This window comes from Natator depressus, chromosome 9, assembly GCF_965152275.1.
Source record: "Natator depressus isolate rNatDep1 chromosome 9, rNatDep2.hap1, whole genome shotgun sequence".
Taxonomy (NCBI): Eukaryota; Metazoa; Chordata; order Testudines; family Cheloniidae; genus Natator; species Natator depressus.
The window spans coordinates 9606107-9627376 of NC_134242.1; the positions used below are offsets into that span (position 1 = coordinate 9606107).

At 42.0% G+C, this 21270-nt stretch overlaps 1 protein-coding gene across 4 annotated transcripts in view; it reads right to left on the minus strand.

Annotated features, from left to right (window-relative positions):
* ATP11B (ATPase phospholipid transporting 11B (putative)) overlaps nucleotides 1-21270 on the minus strand; it is a 119803-nt gene that overhangs the window by 24261 nt on the left and 74272 nt on the right. For all 4 annotated transcript variants that reach the window (XM_074963491.1, XM_074963495.1, XM_074963494.1 and 1 more), the window contains exons 21-24: nucleotides 17485-17587; nucleotides 14774-14919; nucleotides 8423-8482; nucleotides 2799-2926 (exon numbers count right to left, since the gene is read on the minus strand). In XM_074963491.1, the coding sequence (XP_074819592.1) occupies nucleotides 2799-2926; nucleotides 8423-8482; nucleotides 14774-14919; nucleotides 17485-17587 (437 nt within the window). The remainder of the gene's footprint in view (nucleotides 1-2798; nucleotides 2927-8422; nucleotides 8483-14773; nucleotides 14920-17484; nucleotides 17588-21270) is intronic.

Consider the following 21270-nt stretch of genomic DNA (forward strand, 5'->3'; position numbering starts at 1 on the left):
AATGCTGTTAGTGTGCTGAAGAATGCAGTACCACATGCTTCCACTAGGCGAATTCTAGTCCACAAGCACAAACTGCAGAGAGCAGAGGAATGAGGCACATAGTAACAACTAGATTTGAGCGGATAGGTTGAGATTGAGAGACAATAGGAAGAGAGTCACACAAGGATAAACACTGTTTTCTCCCAAACTGCCCTTCACTGCAAGGATTGCCACCCGCAGCCCCACCACTGATTTTAGATGTGAGCCGACAATGATTGAGAAGAGGAGGTTACTTACCTGTAACTAGAGATTCTTCAAGACATGTGGTCCCTATCTGAATTGCACTGAGGGCACTTTACATCCGGAGCATCTGAAAGTAGTAGTGTCCGTTGGTCCGTGCATGTGCTTTTGCTTCGCCTCATGGTTTTGTCCAAGGTGATAAAAGATGGGGCGGACCGACCGTGTCTCCAGTTCCTTCACCAACACAAATCCAACAGATCCACAGCAGAGGGGAAAGAGGGCAGGATGTGGAATATAGACAGGGACCGCACATCTCAAAGAACTTCCAGTTACAGGTAAGTAACCTCCTCATCTTCAAGTGATGGTCCCTATTCTATTCCACCTTGGGTGACTAACAAGCAGTACCTAATTTGGAGAAGGGTGTGAGGATGAGGATGGAATGGTTGAGTGGAGGACAGCTGTGCTGAATGAAGCATTCACTGCAGAGTTCTACACCAAGGCGTAACATATAGTGAAGATATGTACCAAACTCCACGTGGCCTCCCTACATATTCTCTAAGTGGCACATTGTGGAGGGTGACCATGGTGAATGCCTGGGCTCTCACGGAATGGGCCCTCACCCTGAGGAGCGGAGACAGTACTGACAACTGATAGCATAGTGTAATTCACCCAGAAATCCATCTGGAAATTCTCTGTGTGCTTGGCCCTTAACTCTCTCTGCTATTACAACAAACAATCTAGAGGACTTTGATCAATCTTGTCCTCTGCAGGTAAAAGCCAAAGCCCATCGTACGTCAAAGGAGTGAAGTTGTCGTTCCTCTTCTGAGGCATGAGGCTTTGGGAAGAAAGCAGGCAAGCGGATGGTTGGCTTTGGGAAGAAAGCAGGCAAGGTTGAGATGAAACAGAGATGAAGTTTGGTAGCAACTCAGGATATAGGCACAGGGAGACTTTGTTTTTATGGGAAGTGGTGAAAGGGGAGTCCACCATCATGGCCCCAAGTTCCTCTACCCTTCTCACTGAAGTGATAGCCACAAGGAAGGTGACTTTCATGGAAAGAAGGGACATAAGAGCATGAACCCAGCAGCTCAAAGGATTGTTTCATCAGTGCCAACAGGACAAAGTTGAGGTCCCATTGGGGAGCAATAGGTTGTACAGGTGGAAAAGTTCAGAGTAGGCCTTTCCACAACCTAGTAGTCAACGGATGTGTAAACAGGAAGTATCCTTCCCTGGGGGGATGGAAGGTGCTGACTGCCACTAGGTGGACCTTCAGAGAGTTATGGGCAAGCCCTGATATCTTTAAGGATAGGAAGTAATTCAAAAGAAGGGGAATCTCCACTTCCTCTGGGGAAAGCACCTTCGGTTCGGCCAAGGAGGCGAAGCATTTGCACTTGGCCTGGTAGAAATGCCTAGTGGACTCTTTCCTTCTGCTCGATGTCCTGTACTTCCGACGAGCACTCTTGTTCTAGAGCAGATTCCCGCATCCAAATAACGTGCTCTGAGTTTAGGCGTTTGTGGATCGGGATGTCTGATGCTGCCACTGTGTTGTGTTAGCAGCTTAGGGAAAGTGGGAATAGGAAGTGGGGCATGAGCTGACATGCAGAGAAGGTTGGAAAACCAGAATCGTCTTGGCCAGAATGGAATGATCAGGATGACCGTGGCTCTTTCCTGCCTGATATTGTGGAGTATTAGTGGCAGGAGTGGTAAAGGAGGCCAGGCGCAGTTAATTTGGTCTGACCAACGGAGTAACGGGTACAGCTTGGGAAAGACTGGCAGATACCGCACCTGGATGAAATGTGGGCTTCTCCCAAGCAGTAGAGGCAGCACAGATGTTCGTCGCTAATCGAGAAGGCAGGCAGGAGGCACAGATTTTAAATCCATGAGTCTTTGGCATAATCCCACACGTGGGTATGTGGGTGGGAAGGGTAACCAGTAAACAGATTCCCCCCAAGTCTCAGTTCTACTCAAAAACACTACTAAAAAGCTAAAACTATGTTAAAACAGTAAAATCAGCAAATAGTATAAGAAAAACAAATGATATACAACTCCACTTTTTAAGGTGTGTCACACACGAGAGGACACTAGTAGTTCCAACTTGGACAATGCGATGGTGAGAAGAATCTGGAGATGCAGTCGGTCCGCCCCACCCTTTATCACCTCAGACAAAACCATGAGGAGAAGCAAGAACACATGCACGAACCAATGGACACTCCTGCTTTAGATTCTTTGGCTCCGGATACATGGCTCGCATGTGTGAACCCTCAGTGGAATACAATAGGGACCACCATCATTCGAAGAAGAGTTCAGTCTTTTCAAATCTTAACATGGGAATGGATATAACAGATGTGGCTGTTGAATCACAAAAATATTTTTGGAAACTAATCTAATATTGGAAACCTCATTTTTACAAGTTTTTCTTGAAGGCTGTTAAGTTATACAAATACTGGGGAATCTAAGCAAATGCAGTAATTTTAGCACATTAAGCTATAACTACAGAAGACATCACTTTATTTTACTTTATTAGTAAGTTTTACTACTGACATTCTACTAGGTCCACATTTAGTTACAAAGGATATGCATACCTATAGAGTGTTGGCTTGCTCTGTAACACATGAGGGTGAACATGCTGTTCAAAAAGACTGTACATCAGAATAGGCAAAGAAGTGAAACTAATGTTGTATAAAGTCAGGTACACACTGTCATAGAGCGTCTGTAAATGGAAGTACACTTAATTAGTTTAAGTTTTTAAATACAAAAATGGAAAGAGTGACATGTTTCAGAACAGATATAAAAGCAACAGTAGCAGCAAAATCACCTAATCTCATGTGAATTTGCACTATTTAAATTTTTTTTAATATACAGTGTATACATGAAAGTGCATTCCACTGTGCGTTAAATCCTATTACAATTATTTTTTATTTGTATTACTGTAGCACCGAGGAGTTCCTGTTATGGACTAGGACCCCATTGTGATAGATACTATGCAAACAGAACAAAAACGCAGTCCCCTACCCCGAAGAATTAATAATTTAAGCAAGTTCTAGTTTGGACATTTGTGATCATTCTTTACTATGCAAATGTGAAGCAATCTTCCAAGTTCAGGCAGGTCTATACTTAAAAACGCTTCAGCGGCGCATCTGCACTGGTGCAGTTGCGCCGATGTAGTGCTTGAGTGAAGACGGCGCTACGCCGAAGGGAGAACTTCTCCAATCAGCATAGCTAAGCCGCCTCCATGAGAGGCGGTAGCTATGTTGCTCAGAGAAACCCTCCCATTGAAACAGTGCTGTCTACTCTGGAGGTTAGGTCAGCATGACATTGTATGGAATCTGGGGAACACTTTAGGATATTATGAATACTAATATTGTAAAATTGCAATGAGTTATGCCAGATATGCCATGTAAGATATCTGCAAAGATGTTACAATTTGCCAGATATGATAATCTCATTTGTGTGTTTTGTATCACCTTTGTATTTTGGGTTATGGATAGAAGAACATAAGAACGGCCATACTGGGTCAGACCAAAGGTCCACCTAGCCCAGTATCCTGTCTTCCGACAGTGGCCAATGCCAGGTGCTCCAGAGGGAATGAACAGAACAGGTAATCACCAAGAGATCTATCCCCTGTCCCAGCTTCTGGCAAACAGAGGCTAGGGACACTATCCCTGCCCATCCTGGCTAATAGCCATTGATGGACATATCCTCCATCAATGTATCTAGGTCTTTTTTGAACCCTATTATAGTCTTTGCCTTCACAACATTCTCTGGCAAGAAGTTCCACAGATTGACTGTGCATTGTCTGCCACAAGCACTCCTTGTTTTTTTTGCTGATACAGACTAACATGGCTACCACTCTGATTCTGTTTGTTTTAAACCTGCTGCCTATTAATTTCATATGGTGACCCCTAGTTCTTGTGTTATGAGGAGTAAATAACATTTCCTTATTTGCTTTCTCCACACCAGTCATGATTTTATAGACTTCTATCATATGCCCCCTTAGTCGTCTCTTTTCCAAGCTGAAAAGTCTTATTAATCTCTCCTCATATGGCAGCTGTTCCATACCCCTAATCATTTTTGTTGCCCTTCTCTGAACCATTTCCAATATATCTTTTTTGAGATGGGGCGACCACATCTGCATGCAGTATTCAAGATGTGGGTGTATGATGGATTTATATAGAGGCAATATGATATTTTCTGTCTTATTACCAATTTAATTACCTTATTACCTATTACCTGCCACTGCACATTGAGTGGATGTTTTCAAAGAACTATCCACAATGGCTCCAAGATCTCTTCTTTGAGTGTTAACAGCTAATTTAGACCCCATCATTTTATATGTACAGTTGGGATTATGTTTTTCAATGTGCATTACTTCGCATTTATCAACACTGAATTTCATCTGCTATTTTGTTGCCGAGTCACCTAGTTTTTGAGAGATCCTTTTGTAGCTCTTTGCAGTCTGCCTGGGACTTAACTATCTTGAGTAGTTTTGTATCATCTGCAGATTTTGCCACCTCACTGTTTACTCCTTTTTCCAGATCTTTTATGAGTATGTTGTACAGGTCTGGTCCCAGTACAGACCCCTGGGGGACACCACTATTTACCTCTCTCCATTCTGAAAACTGACCATTTATTCCTACCCTTTGTTTCCTATCTTTTAACCAGTTACCAATCCATGAGAGAACCTTCCCTCTTATCCCATGACTGCTTACTTCGCTTAAGACCCTTTAGTGAGGGCTTTCTGAAAATCTACATACACTATATCCACTGGATCCCCCTTGTCCACATGGTTGTTGACCCCCTCAAAGAATTCTAGTAGACTGGTGAGGCATGATTTACGTTTACAAAAACCATGTTGACTATTCCCCCCCAAAATTATGTGCATCTATGTGTCTGACAATTTTGTTCTTTACTGTAGTTTCAACCAGTTTGCCTGGTACTGAAGTAAGGCTTACCGGCCTGCAATTGCCGGGACCACTTCCGGAGCCCTTTTTAAATATTGGTGTCACCTTAGCTATCTTCCAGTCATTTGGTACGGAAGCTGATTTAAATGATAGCTTACAGACTGTTAGTAGTCTTGCAATTTCACATCTGAGTTCCTTCAGAACTCTTGGGTGAATACCATTTGGTCCTGGTGACTTATTATTGTTTAGTTTATCAATTTGTTCTAAAACCTCCTCTAATGACACCTCAATCTGGGACAGTTCCTCAGATTTGTCACCTAAAAAGAATGGCTCAGGTTTGGAAATATCCCTCACATCCTCAACTGTGAAGACCAACGCAAAGAATTCATTTAGTTTCTCCACTATGTCCTTATTGTCCTTGAGTGCTCCTTTAGCATCTTGATTGCCCAGTGGCCCCACTAGCAGCCTATTTAGCAGGCTTCCTGCTTCTGATGTACTTAACATTTGTTTTGCTATTACTTTTTGAGTCTTTGGCCTTCCTAATTATATTTTTACACTTCATTTGGCAGAGTTTATGCTCCTTTCTATTTTCCTCACTAGGATTTAACTTCTACTTTTTAAAGGATGTTTTGCCTCTCACTGCTTCTTTTACTTTGTTGTTTAGCTACAGTGGCTCTTTTCTGGTTTTCTTACTACTTTTTTTTCATTTGGGGTATACATTTAAGTGGATATGTATGTATGTCTGTATTACAAAACTTGTGCTATGCTTCTGGGTGACATCCCCAGACAGTTTGGCATCAGCACTGCATAGCCTGCTTGATGGCACATTAAGGACCATCAGCTATACAACTGACCCACTGAGAGAAGGCAAGGGATACACGTTATGACTCAGCAAGGCATGCCTATGGACAGAACTCTAAGGCTTCCAAGCCATGTGCTAGGCAGCTTGTGTTTGTGACAAAGGAAGCACAGGCCGCATGGCAAAAGACTATAAAAGGCAGCTGCATCTTCTCCACTTTGTCTTCAGTCCTGCATCTTACCTCTGGAGTAACTTTTCTACAAATGAAGCTCTAAACAAAGGACTGAATGACCCATCCAAGCGGTGGATGTGCTCCAGAGGGACTTTCAAGCCAGCAAACTCACCAATACTGCTAGGACCCTGATATATGGACTTTGAAGTCTTTGTATGTATATGACTGTTTTACCATTTAACAACTCTCTTCTTGTTCTTTCTTTATAATAAATCTTTAGTTTTAGACACTAAAAGATTGGCTGACAGTGTGGTATTTTGGGTAAGATCCAAACCTATACTGAGCTGGTAAAGTGGCTGACCCTTTGGGGTCAGAAGAACATTTTGTATATGTGAGCAGAGTTTTTAAAATAACATCTCACTGTACGGGACCTATGTATTAACTGGGAACCGGAGAACTGGAATGCAATAAGGGGGCTGTGTGATTTCTTTTTTTGCTTCTTGATAACCAGTGTGGGGATCAGAAGCACAGTTTGTGACTGGTTGGGAGGTTTAATTTCAGTGTTATCCACCAGTCTTGGGACTATCTGCGCTCCCTTTTGAAGCCTGCCCTGCCCTTCGCATTTCCAGTGCGGGCTGCCCCAGGCACACCGGGTCACAGTCAGTATAACTGTGTCGCTCAGCTTTATGGATTTTTCACATCCGAGTAACGCAGTTATACCAATGTAAGTTTATAGTGTAGACCTGGCCTTAGTCTTCAGGATACTAAGGGATGGTGTTTTCAGAATAGAATTTATACTCCCAAGAGGGAACAAGAGAGCTTTTTAGCTCTCCTTTGATTCCGCGCGGGGGAGGACGGGGGTGTGTGTGTGTGTGTGTGTGGTGTGGTGTGTGTGGAAAGGAGGAGGATGTGTGTTCTCCCACAAGCTCTGATTTGTAACATGACTGGCTTTGACAGATATCCAAACAATCTAATCAAAGATTTGTAAAGTTGAAGACTGTGTGAAACTGGCATAATCTGAAGATTAAATTTACACACAAACTACATGTAAGCAATAAAAGCAGGGACATTCAAATGCAAAAACCAATTACCTAAACAAATCTTGGTGCATAAAGTAAACCATTACATTTTTTAAAAGCCTTATGATTATGTACTAGATATTGGAAGAAAGAAAACAAACAAACAAACAAACAAACAAACAAACAAACAAACAAACAAACAAACAAACAAACAAACAAACAAACAAACAAACAAACAAACAAACAAACAAACAAACAAACAAACAAACAAACAAACAAACAAACAGGCTACTTATGATGTCAACAATAAAATTTGCTATTTGTGCAGGAACTGATGTCAGAGGTGGTGCAGAGGAGACAATGAGACCTTCATCACTGGCCCAGTTTTCTGATCTTCAGCCACTAGTGCCTAATTCTGCTCCACACTGTCCTCCAGACCACTTTCCCATGAGATGAAATCTGCATGGCCTAAAGCTTTAAAAGTTCAGATCCCCAACCTCTAGCAACTGCTATTTTATAAACTCTGTACAGCTATATAATAATTTACGACAGATAAGCAGAAGTGACTTAATTGGGGTGGAAAACAGTAACTCACTGACATAATGAACTTTTTAGATTTGTTCTAGAAAATTACCTTGCTTTTTACTGACCATTAACATTAAAATGGAGGCTGGCTATTTTTAAGGTAATACTTAAATGCGTTGTTCACTTGAAGTCAATGATTTGTACAGCAGAAGCTGATTTGTCCATAATGCGGGAAAGGCACTACAAAGCGTTAAAAATGCCCTCAAAAAATGAGATATTTTGGTCAGAGAAAATGGGTTGTCAATAGTGTAATTTTATTCACTCCACAATTATGTTCTCTTTAGACATGGGAAAAACAAGCTCATCAATTCAGTTTAAAGAAGTGACAAACTTTGGAGGCGAAAGAGAAAAATAAAATATCCGTGAAGTTGCTCTACTGATTCATACAGTTATTGTGGGAAAGTAGCTGTCACCCAGCAGACACTTTTTCTGAAGAGAAAGCTATTTTTTTTTTAAGTGCCATGTTAAAAAACAGGTGGCTGATTATTTTTAAAAGCCAGCAGACATTTTTGATAAAGGAAATAAAATCATATCATTTAATATATTTTTGCATGTCTGAAAAAGAATAAAGCAACAAGCTAAAGAATATGCAATTTACAAAAAGAAAAATTCCTACTCAGCTGCCAAATTGTACAAAGTTTCTGCAGAAAATTTACTGCTTTCCGCCCCATTTGTCTAGTCATTTAACATCCCCTCCCATATACAAAGAAGTTAAACATCAAAGACTTACTTGTTGTGAAAATAAACAAAAGAACTGATATAAAAACTGTGGCGTAATAAAGCATACATTCTGAAAAACAAAAATAAAAGGGATTGTTAGTCCTAGAATGTATATGCCCCCAACACTCAGACCTGAAAAAAATGACTTCTATGAAGCGGGCATTCCACTTTGGAAAGCAAAGTAATAAGCTTCACCCTGCACCAGATCTTGTTTTTGAATTAAGGTTCAATTTAAACATAATCATCTTACCATCTACTATTCTCACAGGTATCATCTAAGATTCAATATATTTATAAGAATAATTTACACCAATATAAACACCTTTCCCACTGATATAACTGTGTCCAGACTCAGTGGTTGTATTGCTTTAACTATAGGAAAAAAGGTTTAGAAAACCCAGCCTACAAGGAAAGGTTAAAAAAACTGGGCATGCTTACTTCTGAGAAAAGACGACTTAGGGGGGACCTGATGATACTCTTCAAATATGTTAAGGGCTGTTATAAAAAGAGGACTGTGATAAATTGTTCTCCATGTCCATTTAAGGTAGGACAAGTAGTAATGGGCTTAATCTGCAGCCAGGGAGATTTAGGTTAAATATTAGGAAAAAAACCTTTCTAACTCTAAGGGTAGTTAAGCTCTGGAATAGGTTTCCAAAAGAGGTTGTGGAATCCTCATCATTGGAAGTTTTTAAGAATAGGTTGGACAAATGCTTGACAGGGATGGTCTAGGTTTTCTTGGTTCTACCTAAGCAGAAGGGGTTGGACTTGATGGTTTCTCAAGGTCCCTTTCAGCCCTATATTTCTATGATCCTATGATACAGGTTTCTAAACAGATATAGGTATAGCAGTACAAAAACTGCGTGTGGGCTTGTCTATACTTCCGGCTAAATTGGCATTTCCGTGATCGATGCAGCAGTGTTGATTTAGCAGTCAAGACAAGCTAAGTTGATGGCAGAGCACTCTCCCATCAACGTCTGAACTCCACCTCCCCGAGAGGCGGAAGGTAAGTCAGCGGGAGAGTGTCTCTTGTCGACAAAGCGCAGTGTAGACACCGCTGTAAGTTGACCTAAGTTACATAACGTATGTAACTGAAGTAGCGTAACTTAGGTTGACTTACAGCATTAGTATAGACCAGCCCTACGTGTAGACAAGTCCTTGTTGAAAGATGTGAGAATAAAAAAAAATAAAAAAAAAAAAAATCTCGATTTCCATCCCAGCTTGTTTACTTGGGCATTTAACAGCACTTTGTGCAGAGTTATTTTCACTCCGACTCCTCTATATAGATATATGGTCTGATAGGTATGAGATATATGGTCCCTATCAGTATTCTTCTGAGGCTTATGCACATGCACCATGTGCCCAGAGCCAGAGCTTTTCAAAGTAGTATTGCTCAGTGACCTTCACATGCGCCGTTGTATTGCCTTGTGGTTTCGCCTGAGGTGATAAAGGGTGGGGTGGACCGACTGTCTCCAGTTCCTTCTTCACCACAGACCTACAGATCCACAGCAGAGGGGAAGGAGGGTGGGCCTAGAATACAGAGAGGGACCACACATCTCAAAGAACCTTCAGTTACAGGTAACTAACCTCCTCTTCTTCAAATGCTAGTCCCTATTGTATTCCATTGAAGGTGATTGACCAGCAATACCTAGAGAGAGTATGGTGCGAGGAAGATGGTGGAATCATACAGCAGAGGACTGCTGTGCTGAATGAGGTGTCCATCACAGAATCACGTCCCAGAGCACAGCGAGAGGAAAAGGTGTGTACTGAACTCCACGTGGCCACCTTACACATGTCCACAAGAGGCATGCCGTGAGGCACGGCTGTGGTTGATGCTTGCGTACTCCTGGAATGGGCTCATATCCCATCTCAGTGGAGTGCTCTAACAATTGATAGCATTGTGCAATGAACCCTGAGACCCACTTAGAGATTCTCTGGGTGGAAATGGCCTGTCCTTTAATTCTCTCTGCTATGGTGACAAATAGCCTGGAAGACTTCTGGAATGGCTTTGTCCTTTGAAGATAAAAAGGTAGGGCTGTACACACATCGAGGGAAGGAAGCTGCCATTACTCATTTGAGGCATGTGGTTTTGGAAAGATGATAGTCAGATGTTGAGGTGGAATTGGGAAACCACCTTTGGCAGAAACTTGGGATGCAGTCGCAGTGAGATCTTGTCTTTATGGAACGTGGTGCCATCATGGCTCTCAGTTCACCAACCCTCCTTGCTGAGGTAATAGCAACAAGAAAAGCAACCTTCATGGAGAGGAGAGAGGTCAGGAGGCCAGCAGTTCAAAGGGAGCATTCATTAAAGAGATAAGAAATAGGCTGAGGTCCCATTGGGGAACAACAGGCTGAATGAGTGGATATTTACCCAAAAGGCCCTTCCAGAATTGGGCAGTCAAGGGGTGGGTAAAAATTGAACGCCCTTCCACTCAAGGGTGGAAAGCACTAATGGTGGCTGCATGCACTCTGACAGAGCTGAGAGCACATCCCGAGGTTTTCAGGTGGAGGAAACAGTTTAAGAGCACAGGGATGCGCACAGCTTCGGGTGCAAGACCTTACTGTTGGGCCTAGGAGGTGAAGTATGTCCATTTGGCCTGATAGGATCACCTCATGGAGTCCTTTCAGCTATTCGAGAGGATGTCTTGCACTGTTAATGACCATTCTCATGCTAATGGAGGTGTCCATCCAAAACCCATGCTGTCACGTGTAGTGTCCATGGATTTTGATGCCTAAGTCGAATGTTGTGTTCTGGAAATGTCTGTAGTGGGACTGGAGGTTGTTTAGATATGTGGAGAAGAGGGAACCAGAATTAGTGAGGCCAGAACAGAGCGATCAGAATGGCCGACGCTCTCTCCTGCCAGAGTTCATGGAGTCTGTGTATGGGAGAAGGTGTAGTTCATCTGGTCTGACCAACTGATGACCAGAGCGTCGCCCAGTGAGTGAGCACCGAGTCTTCCCCTGGACCAATACCAGGTGCACTTAGTGTATTTTGAACCTCAGGAACCTTCTGTGGGTCGCATGTATGCCAATATGGAAGTAGGCATCTTGCATGTTTAGAGCTGTAAACCATATGCCTTTTTCCAGTGAGGGAATGATGGCTGCAAGGGTGACCACATGGAATTATGGCTTGCGAATCGAACGGTTGAGGTGTCAGAGATCCAAAAGTGGTCTCCATCCACCTTTCTTCTTTGGTACCAGAAAATTGTTGGAATATAACCCTGTGTCCTGAAAGGCTGCAGGGACTGGCTCCACTGTTCCTCTCTGCAGAAAGGAGTCCACCCTCTAGGGTAAGAATACTGTTGTGAGAGAAACCTCTTATGGGTGGTCAGGGTGGAGGATGTGGAGGAGGTGTCGGCATAAACACCACAGTGTAACTCCATTGAACGATGTCCAAGACTTACTTGTCTGTTGTAATAGCTCTCCAAGCTAGTAGAAAGGGTTTGAGACGATCCCTGAAAGGGGTGGAGGGTAAGAGCTCAGTGTACGGAGTGGCTGATGTCTCTCTAGGCGCACTAAGAAATACCGCTTTTGCTATGACTTAGTGTGTTGTGCGGAGGTGTGTGCTGCCAGAACAGTGGATGGGTTCTGGGTACCTTAGGTGCTTCTGAAAAGGTTCGCAGGCTTGTTGGTGGTAGAAGTGTGGAGTTCTATAACACTGGGCTGGTGGTAGGTAATAACATTTTCTCTTTGGTGCCAGTGTATATACGCCCCAGGATCATAAGGTGGTTCTTTAAGCGAGCGTAAGAAATCATCAGTTTTCTGGTTGAAGGGGTGTGATTCACCGAAGGGAAGGTCCTTGTTTGTGTTCTGTACCTTTCTAGGCAAACCTAGATTACCTCCTCATGACAATTCCAGTTGCCAATACAAGAGAGGGTGTGTCTGCTGAATCAACTGCAGCCTGAAGTATGGTCCTGGTCACCAACTTGCCTTCCTGTAAAATTGCTTGGAATTGAGTACGATCCTGCTGAGGTAATTTATCTTCAAATTTCTCCATCCGGCCAGAGTGTATACTTGGCCATCAGTGCCAAGTAGTTAGAGATCCAGAATTGTAGTCCAGTCAAGGAGAAGACCTTCTGACCCATGAGGTCCAGTCTCTTACGCTCCCAGTCTGCTGGATGGAGCGTGGGTGTTGTTGTTTGGTCTGCTCCGACACAGTTTGTATTACCATGGAGTTAGGTGGAGGGTGTGAAAATAAAAATTCTGACCCTGGGGGGGAGGGGGGGTGAAACGTAGTACCTTTTCTTGGCCCTCTTTCGGGTCAATGCACATGTGGCCAGGATATGCCACATGATGTGTGCTGGTTGAAGAAACCCATCAATGATGGATAAGACCACCCTTGCCTGTACCGATGTGTGCAGAATGTCTAGTAACTGGTGGTAAGTGTCCTGCACTTCTTCTAGTGGGGTATCAAGGGTATTGGCTATTCTCCATAGGAGTTCTTGAAACGGATGATAGTCATCTAGCAGGGAGGACAGTGTCGACGACACAGCCGCGTCTGGAGACGACAAAGGGAATCTTCCCCGGATCCCCCATTACTGTCAGAGCCGGGCTGATTGGTGCCTTGTCTAACCCCATTTCCAAACATCTACCGGATGAAAGATACGGCGGTGAAACAGAGGAGTTCTCACAAGCCAGAAGAGACTGTTCCGAAGGCCAATACTGGGGCCAGGAGCTCTAATATGGCCAACCCGATTGATCCTATTGTTGTACTTGTGCCCAAGGAGCCGGATATCTGCTTCTTGGGTAAGGCAAAGGGGGAAACTACCACGGAGCCATCAGAACCCTCTGGTAGTCATGTTTCTGGAATGGAAGCGGCACACTGTGCCAAACGTCCAGACCCCTCTGGTTCAGAGGAGTCGGAATCTTGCACAAATGGCAGTACCAACAGAACAAGATGTGTTAGAGAGGTACGGCCAGCAGATGGGAGATGCTGTGCAGGAGATGGAGCCCTCTGCAGAGGTGAGTGCACTGGAACACGCAGAGACCTCGCTCCTTCCAGAGCCAACAGTTTGTGAGGGCTGGGAACACTTCTGAGTCTCTCCGGAGTCAATGGTACGATAGGACTGGAACTAGTAAAGGGATCTGTCTCAGGACCAACAATTCACGGGATGCTGGAGGGGTATGTGGATTTGGTGCCGGGACCGGTGGATCTGGCAAGCGGTGTGGCCTCTCGTCTCTCTTCTGCACCGTGGAACGTGTAGCTCCTCCCCGTCTGGAACTTGTGGACCATGCAGCGTCCTTCTTGGATTTAAAGGAAGACTTACTACTATGCTTCTCCACATATTTCTGTGGCTGATGGCTAGACCCCGACTTGGGGTCTGTAGCACTGGTACCGGCAGATCCACACGGAGCTCTGTGGTAGGGGGAGTACCCTTGGATTGCTCAGGCTGATGTACAAAGGGGGTTCCCTGGCCAGGTTCCGACTCTGGCCCCATGGCAACCTCCGTGAGGTGTTTCTTGAGGTAGAGAGCTTGGCCCTCCCATGGATAGGCAGGGAAGGAGAGGCAGATACTGCACCTGAAGGTGATGTGGGCTTCCCCCAAACAGTACAAACAGCATTGGCATTTGTCGCTGATGGAAAATGAGCCAGGGCAGAAAGCACAGACTTTGAATCTTGGCATCTTTGGCATACTCCAGAACCCAGACCTAGGAACTTGGGTGCGGGAAGGAATTATTTGGTGGGAAAAAATGCCAATGTGGTGTCCCAAGGAATTATAAAATTACAACCATAAAAAAAATAAGAAGTATTTTGGTAAAAATTTTCAAAAGTGCATTACTAAGGACAAGAGGTCAGCAGAAGCTCCAACTTGGACCACGTGGCACTGAGAAGGAACTGGAGATGCGGTCGGTCAGGCCTGCCCTTTATTGCCTCGGGCTAAACCACAAGGCAATACAAGGGCACATGCACATATCCCTCATTGGGATACAAAAGGGACAATCACTCGTAGAAGAATAAACTTTTTTTTAAAAAAAAAAAAAAAATAGGAAAAGATGACTGTAGATGACAAAAACTGACAGAGGAACAAACTGGGCTCAGGGTAGTACCCAAGATGACTTTTAACTCATTTTAAAATTTACTTGGATTTCAAGTTGGTAGATAGCTGCACACTGGCCTAGGTGAACTCTGCCGCAATATTAAAAGATACTTCCAGTGGGCAGTATTCCACATGAATTCTGAAGCAAAATGGGTCTCTCATTTCAGGTGTGCTCTGTCGTATATCAACACCCAGATACTCCCAAATGGGAGATATTTAATATCCTGATGATTTAACTGCAAGAATTAAAGTCTGCGACACATTTTATGCTAGGAAAAGGAATGCTTAGTTCTACTGAACATCAATGGCACACTGAATAGACTTACCTTATAAAAAAAGTACTGTACAAGGGTTGCTATCCTAATATAGTAAAAGTGGCCATGAACAAGAAGCAACTTGGAGAGGAATTTAAACCTTGCTATTGCATAGTCACTGTTTCTTACAGCTTGCCTTCCTTCTTTCCCCATGATTCCTGTAATATTTAGGACATAAAATATAAATGAAATTAGAGTAAATGCTGCATAAAAGTAAATTGATGAAAATATACATTTGAAAGTGACAGGTTATCTTCTATACACTTTCACATTTAAAAGACTCCAGTAGCTATTGATACCAATAGGAGGTAACATTTCTGACAACTAGAGAATCAGCTTCACTCAAGGCCCCTGGACCAGTTACACCAAAATACTACTGTATTTATACTTGAATGACAGTATATAGCAAAGAAATATGTTAAGGGAACATACAGCAACAATAAAGCATACAGAATCACAAAAACCCTTTTACTTAAAATGTGCAAATCTACCATCTACCCTTGAATTTACCTATTACGCCCAGTTTTAGAGAGATGCTTTTTTCTAAAAACAGGTTGTAAAAAGGTATCACTGCTAGAATTATTTGCACAAATTACAAATGGAACTTGGACAAGTGTATATCATTTCATGTTCCTTACGTGATTTTTATGTGAACTAACCACATACTATAACAATAGATGACAATCTACTATTTACTTGGTATATTTCTCAAGCAGCCTGTCCTGTGCTCTTCACAGTCACCATAATAAATTAACATTGTGTAGCTTTTTCTTGTCACAGAAAGAGTTGCTACTAGATGCGCATCAGGATATTCAAGACCTTTCGGCAATTCTTCCTACAGTTACTCTTAGGGTGGTGGTGTTACAGCAATCCTTAAGAGGCTAGTGGGATTAGTTTATATGAAAAGATTTACAGAATGAAAAAAGTGGCACATGTATGTCATAACCCACTTTCATTCCAGAAAAAGAGGATGGAAGTTAAGGAAAAGACTATAAGCTCAGTAAGAGTAAAAAAAAAAATCTTAACAGTGAAATCTACAATATTTAACTGTGGATCGGCAACAGACTTTCAAGAGAAAGAGAATGCCTCTTCCTTAGAAGCATTTAAAGCTAGACTGGACAAAGTATAATTCTCCACTGGCAGTGGAAGTGTGGGGTTGAGTATAGTCTAGGGGTCAAACTTTCATTAGTATCCAGCAACTCCTATTTAGATATCTTAATGAAGTTTTGAAAATTCGGCTATTTAACCGAGGTGCCTACATTTTACAATTCAAGAGCTCAGCTCCCATATATGCCCCCACTTACGGGTGCCGAGCTCTTTTCCATTTCTATAACAGCTTGGCAATTTAGTGCCTTAAGGACAATTCCTCAGGTGTGTACAGAGGAGGAAACAAGTTGAAAATAAAACAGAAAGCAGGAATTTAAAAATCTGGGGTTACAAGTTCACATGTTGCAACAGCAGAAGGAACAGCAAAACTATTATGTTTGCAATGCAAACCTCCATTAATCCATACTGATTTTGAATAGATAGCCTTCTCAATGGATACAGATAGCAGAGGTCCCAGTAGGACCTTTCAAAAAGGATTAGAAAAGAAACCAAGTAAAAACCCCCTTGTGAAGAAAGTCTGTTACATTTTGTTAGTTTAGGAATGAAATGAGGAAAGTAAGAGAAATGAGATACAAACCAAGATACCCCAGGAATGGGCTTTTGCATCCTGAACGATGCCTTACAAAAGACTTCCAGATAAAAAATGATTAAAGGATTGTTAGAGTTCTTTTTAAATGGCAAAATCAACCTCTCTTATTCATGCAGAATATAACAGAATGGTCTAGAATGAAAATGAAGGATTTGAAGAAATGACTGCAGAAATAAGATTTTCATTCTTCTCGTTACTCTTCTTTTTATTGTCTTTCATTTCTGTATATGGGCAAGATTAAGGTGCAATTTAGGAAATAAATATAATCAGCACTGAAAATTAAGCACTTTTTGATAAGAGGTGGAAGACAATCTAAAGCAGCATGTAATTATATCCAAATCTAAATCTTAATAACTTTGCTATTTATATATTGCAAAAAAGTAGAGAGATGGATTAGTAAAATGGGCTGAAGTCTTATTTGATAAAGTATTATTCTATTAGTGAAACATAAAACTAAATGATTTTTAAATTTTTGGATTCTTTTCACCAGACGTTGGGTAAGGCCCCCTTTCAACATGGTGATTCAAGAAAAACAGACATATGGAAAGAAAACATTGAACTTTAATTTTACACTGGTTAGTCACACCAATGTGTAGTAATAGAAAAAATGGTGGCAAAACTTTAGCTACCTATATAGAGAGAATAGCTTCAATTCTGTGTTAACAGACGTTTAATAGTGTCTTAAGTAACGACTGGAGATAATTAAGACAACAACAGTTTATGGGGGTCTAGATTCTAATGTGCCATATAACAGACACAAGCTATTGATATTTAAGATATTGTCTTCAGAAGTGAATGGTCTTACATTTTAGATTCCACTGAAATTCTGACATATAACATGCAACTGCAAGTGTGTTTAAAAATGATTGGAAGATTGATGTATTGTTATTTTCAGGTGTAAAAATGGCTAAAGTTTAGCAGTTTAAAAGTACAAGTACAGACTAACCCTACATACAGTAGAATGCTTTATTAAGAACACAAACTTAGTAATTTATATCAAGTGAAAGTTCTGAAAAAGGTCAGGTACCTATGCCAACATGCGCTTCTTGTATCATGCTTACATCATTAGCCCCATCACCAATGGCTAAGGTTATAGGTTTCTCTGGAGATGTTTTTAACAGTCGTACTACCTGGAGGGAGGAGAAAAAAGAAAAAAAAAAGAGGGGAGGGGAGGGGAGGTTTCAAAATTAGTTTTTCAGGTTATAAATCTGTCACTAATTCATGAACAGCTTAAATAAATGCACCCACTAGTGAACCCCAGGGATAAGCATGCTTGGATAAGAGTATCTCCAGCATGTCACATAAGTGGACATGTCACAAATTCATAACTCTACTGGAAAAGCCTCTTGCTTTTGAACAACTTTTAAGGTATGTCTACATTGCAATCAAATATGTGAATACAGCTTGGGTAGGCATACCTATGTGAGCTTTAATCCAGCAGTGAAGACCTGGTGACACGTGCTTCAGCACAGGCTGTATAAGCTGCTTGTAGCTCTGGGTACACACTTGAGTTGCTACACTGTTCATGCTGACACATCTTCACTGCTATTTTAAGCTGTGCTGTCTACATTAAAGCCAACCAAGGCATGACTACCTGAGCTGCAATCACACACCTTCAACTGCAGTGTGGACATACTCTGAAATCAGAAATTACACATGCCTCCAGGCTATTACACATAACCATCTGCTCTTTTACAACTATTAACCTAACCAAAATACTGAATTTTACTTCTCATGCAAGTAGGGAGTGGGAGCAACAGATAGACAGTACCTTCAAAGTTTACCTACAGAGTTAACTCTCTTAAAAGTTTTCATGGGGACTATGAAACCAGACTCATTCATCCATCAGATCATGCTGTGTATACATAATACAGGCAAACGAAAAAAAGCCTGAATGCTAAAAAACTTGAAATATAAGAAAAGACAAGAGACGGGAAAAAAACCACAACTGTATCCTGGAGTTGAACTGTATGACATAAATCCCACACAGCATAAGAAAAGCATATTTTCAATATGGGTGGGAAAAGAATATAGCACAATTTTCCCATATTAATTCACAGGTTACCGATTAAAAAACTACAATACAAAAACATATCTACTATAAAATGGGTATTTTATCACATAAAAAGACATACAAAATAACTAGGATGAACAGAGACATTCCATACCTACTGAACAAAGGGAAAATTGAAAATGCAACCAGGGAATAATCCAAAATTTGAATCCCCTGATAATACTGTCTCAAGATCATGCAGAGTAGGTTATGGAGAAAACTTATCTGGTGGTATGTACAGATTTAAGGAGAGATTAATTTCTCTGAATTTAGCTTCATATAATTTGGCAGGACTGAATGATGTTCCCTCAGCTCTTAAAGCTTAATTACAATACATTTCATCTCTCTGAAAATACAGTATTAACTAAAAAGAAAAGGAGTACTAGTGGCACCTTAGAGACTAACCAATTTATCTGAGCATAAGCTTTCGTGAGCTACAGCTCACTTCATCGGATGCATTCAGTGGAAAATACAGTGAGGAGATTTATATACACACAGAACATGAAAAAATGGGTGTTATCATACATACTGTAAGGAGAGTGATCACTTAAGATGAGCTATTACCAACAGGAGAGCGGGTGGGTGGGGGGGAAAACCTTTGGTAGTGATAAATCAAGGTGGGCCATTTCCAGCAGTTAACAGGAACATCCGATCTCCTCACTGTATTTTCCACTGAATGCATCCGATGAAGTGAGCTGCAGCTCACAAAATCTTATGCTCAAATAAATTGGTTAGTCTCTAAGGTGCCACTAGTACTCCTTTTCTTTTTGCGCATACAGACTAACACGGCTGCTACTCTGAAACCTACAGTACTAACTGGATTCCTTTTCTCGGAGACTATATAGCTGAAGGGAAGTATCCACCAAACAATCACCAGATCATAAAAGGGGCCAGAAATAATCCAAGGATGTTTCTTATAACTCAGAAAATCCTGGAGACTTCCCAAACTTCTTACAACAAACAGGAGAGCATAGGAATACCTGAATAGGTGGTAAACGGCCACAGACATGATCAACACTGCTCAAAATGAAGGCAATAACATATGGCCTGCCCTACATTCCTTTGTATGTGATCTTTTTCATTAGTATCAAGTTGAGTAGCAGGGGGTATATACTAAAAAAGTCATCCAAAAGACGTGTATATATATATATTCTTAAGTGGAAAAGCTAATGGAAAAGGATTAACAAACTCCTCCTTTCCACGTAATTTAGGAGAGAAGTGACTCCTGAAAAGGTCTCTTTTGCAGATGAAGCACCTCTTGATCTTCAGTTTGCTCCAACTGGACTGCTCTACCATTAAGGATTGCAATAGAAAAGGAAGGGGGTGCTAAAGTGCTGCTTTGTTTGCACCAATGGAGGCAGAGAGAATCTAGTGTAAGGATAAAGGGTGTGACCAAGCCCTCTAGACAAGCTTGAACTGCCTTTGGTTTGTGCAGGAGGAGAGGTGCAGCCCCAATGTCTTTGATTGCAAGGCTAGAACCTAGAAAGGTACTAGTAGTGTAACAGGAGACACAGGAAACCTGGAAGGGAATGCTAAAACTTTTGTGAGATACTCCACAGACTCAACCATGATGAGTACAGCTAAGGGAAGTACACAAATGTACAGATGTCTCCCCAGATTACTTAAGTACAGTGCAATAAAGGAATTGCTAATGTAATCAAATATGTATTTTAGCACAGACAATGGAAAGGATGTGCTGTGCCAGAAGAACATACCATTGCTATAAGAAAATCTTGCACCCTTCTCACGTACTAGAAGGGATGCAAGAAAGGATAAGTTCATATAAGAAACATCCCTTAAAAGGACAGACAGACAACCACCAATATGATCTGACAAAATCAAAGAGTCATCAGGAATGTCAATTAAGAATGACACTAACAAAAATAGTTCCTCCTTTTTCAAAGCAAAATAAGTCTACTGGTAGTGAGTGGTCCCAATTTAGTTACTGGGCAGGACAACTGCAGAACAGATAAAATGGAGAAATGCTATTGTATCTCTGGATGCAAGAATTATGTGCATTCCTGAGAACAGCGGTCCTCGAAAACCGTTGCTGCACACAGAAAAAACACATTCTGAACAGGAACCCTCTAACCAGTGCTAGGAATACTCCTACTTGAGAAGCATTCCTTGGAACAGACACATTGCCAATAAGAAACAATGAATGATTAATTTCCTGTAGGGGAGAAAGAGTACTCTAGCTTAGGGGTTTCTCAAACTTCATTGCACTGCAACCCCTTTCTGACAACAAAAATTACTGCACAACCCCACAAGGGGGGGACCGAAGCCTGAGCCTGTCCAAGCCCCACCACCCTGGGCGGGGGGGCCAAAGCCCAGGGGCTTCAGCCCCAGGCAGGGGGCCTGTAACCTGAGCCCCACCATGCAGGGCTGAAGCCCTTGGGCTTCCGCCCCAGTTACTGGGGCTCAGGCTTCAGATTCAGCCCAGGGCCCCAGCAAGTCTAATGCCAGCCCTGGGGACCCCATTAAAATGGGACTGTAACCCACTTTGGGGTCCCGACCCACAGTTTGAGAACTGCTGCTTTAGCTCAAAGGGATAAACCTCACAAACACAATTACAGATGTTCTGAACCGTCAAGTTGTTGGATGCGGAGACAGAAGCCTTTTCAGAAAATATCTCCCGGCGGAAAATCATACAACTCCCTGACGTATCAATATGCACTCAGGGCAAAAGAAAGCAGAGGAATGGCATGATGAATGAAGGAATATAACCTTAAAGGCCTAGAGTAAGCTGCCACAAAACAT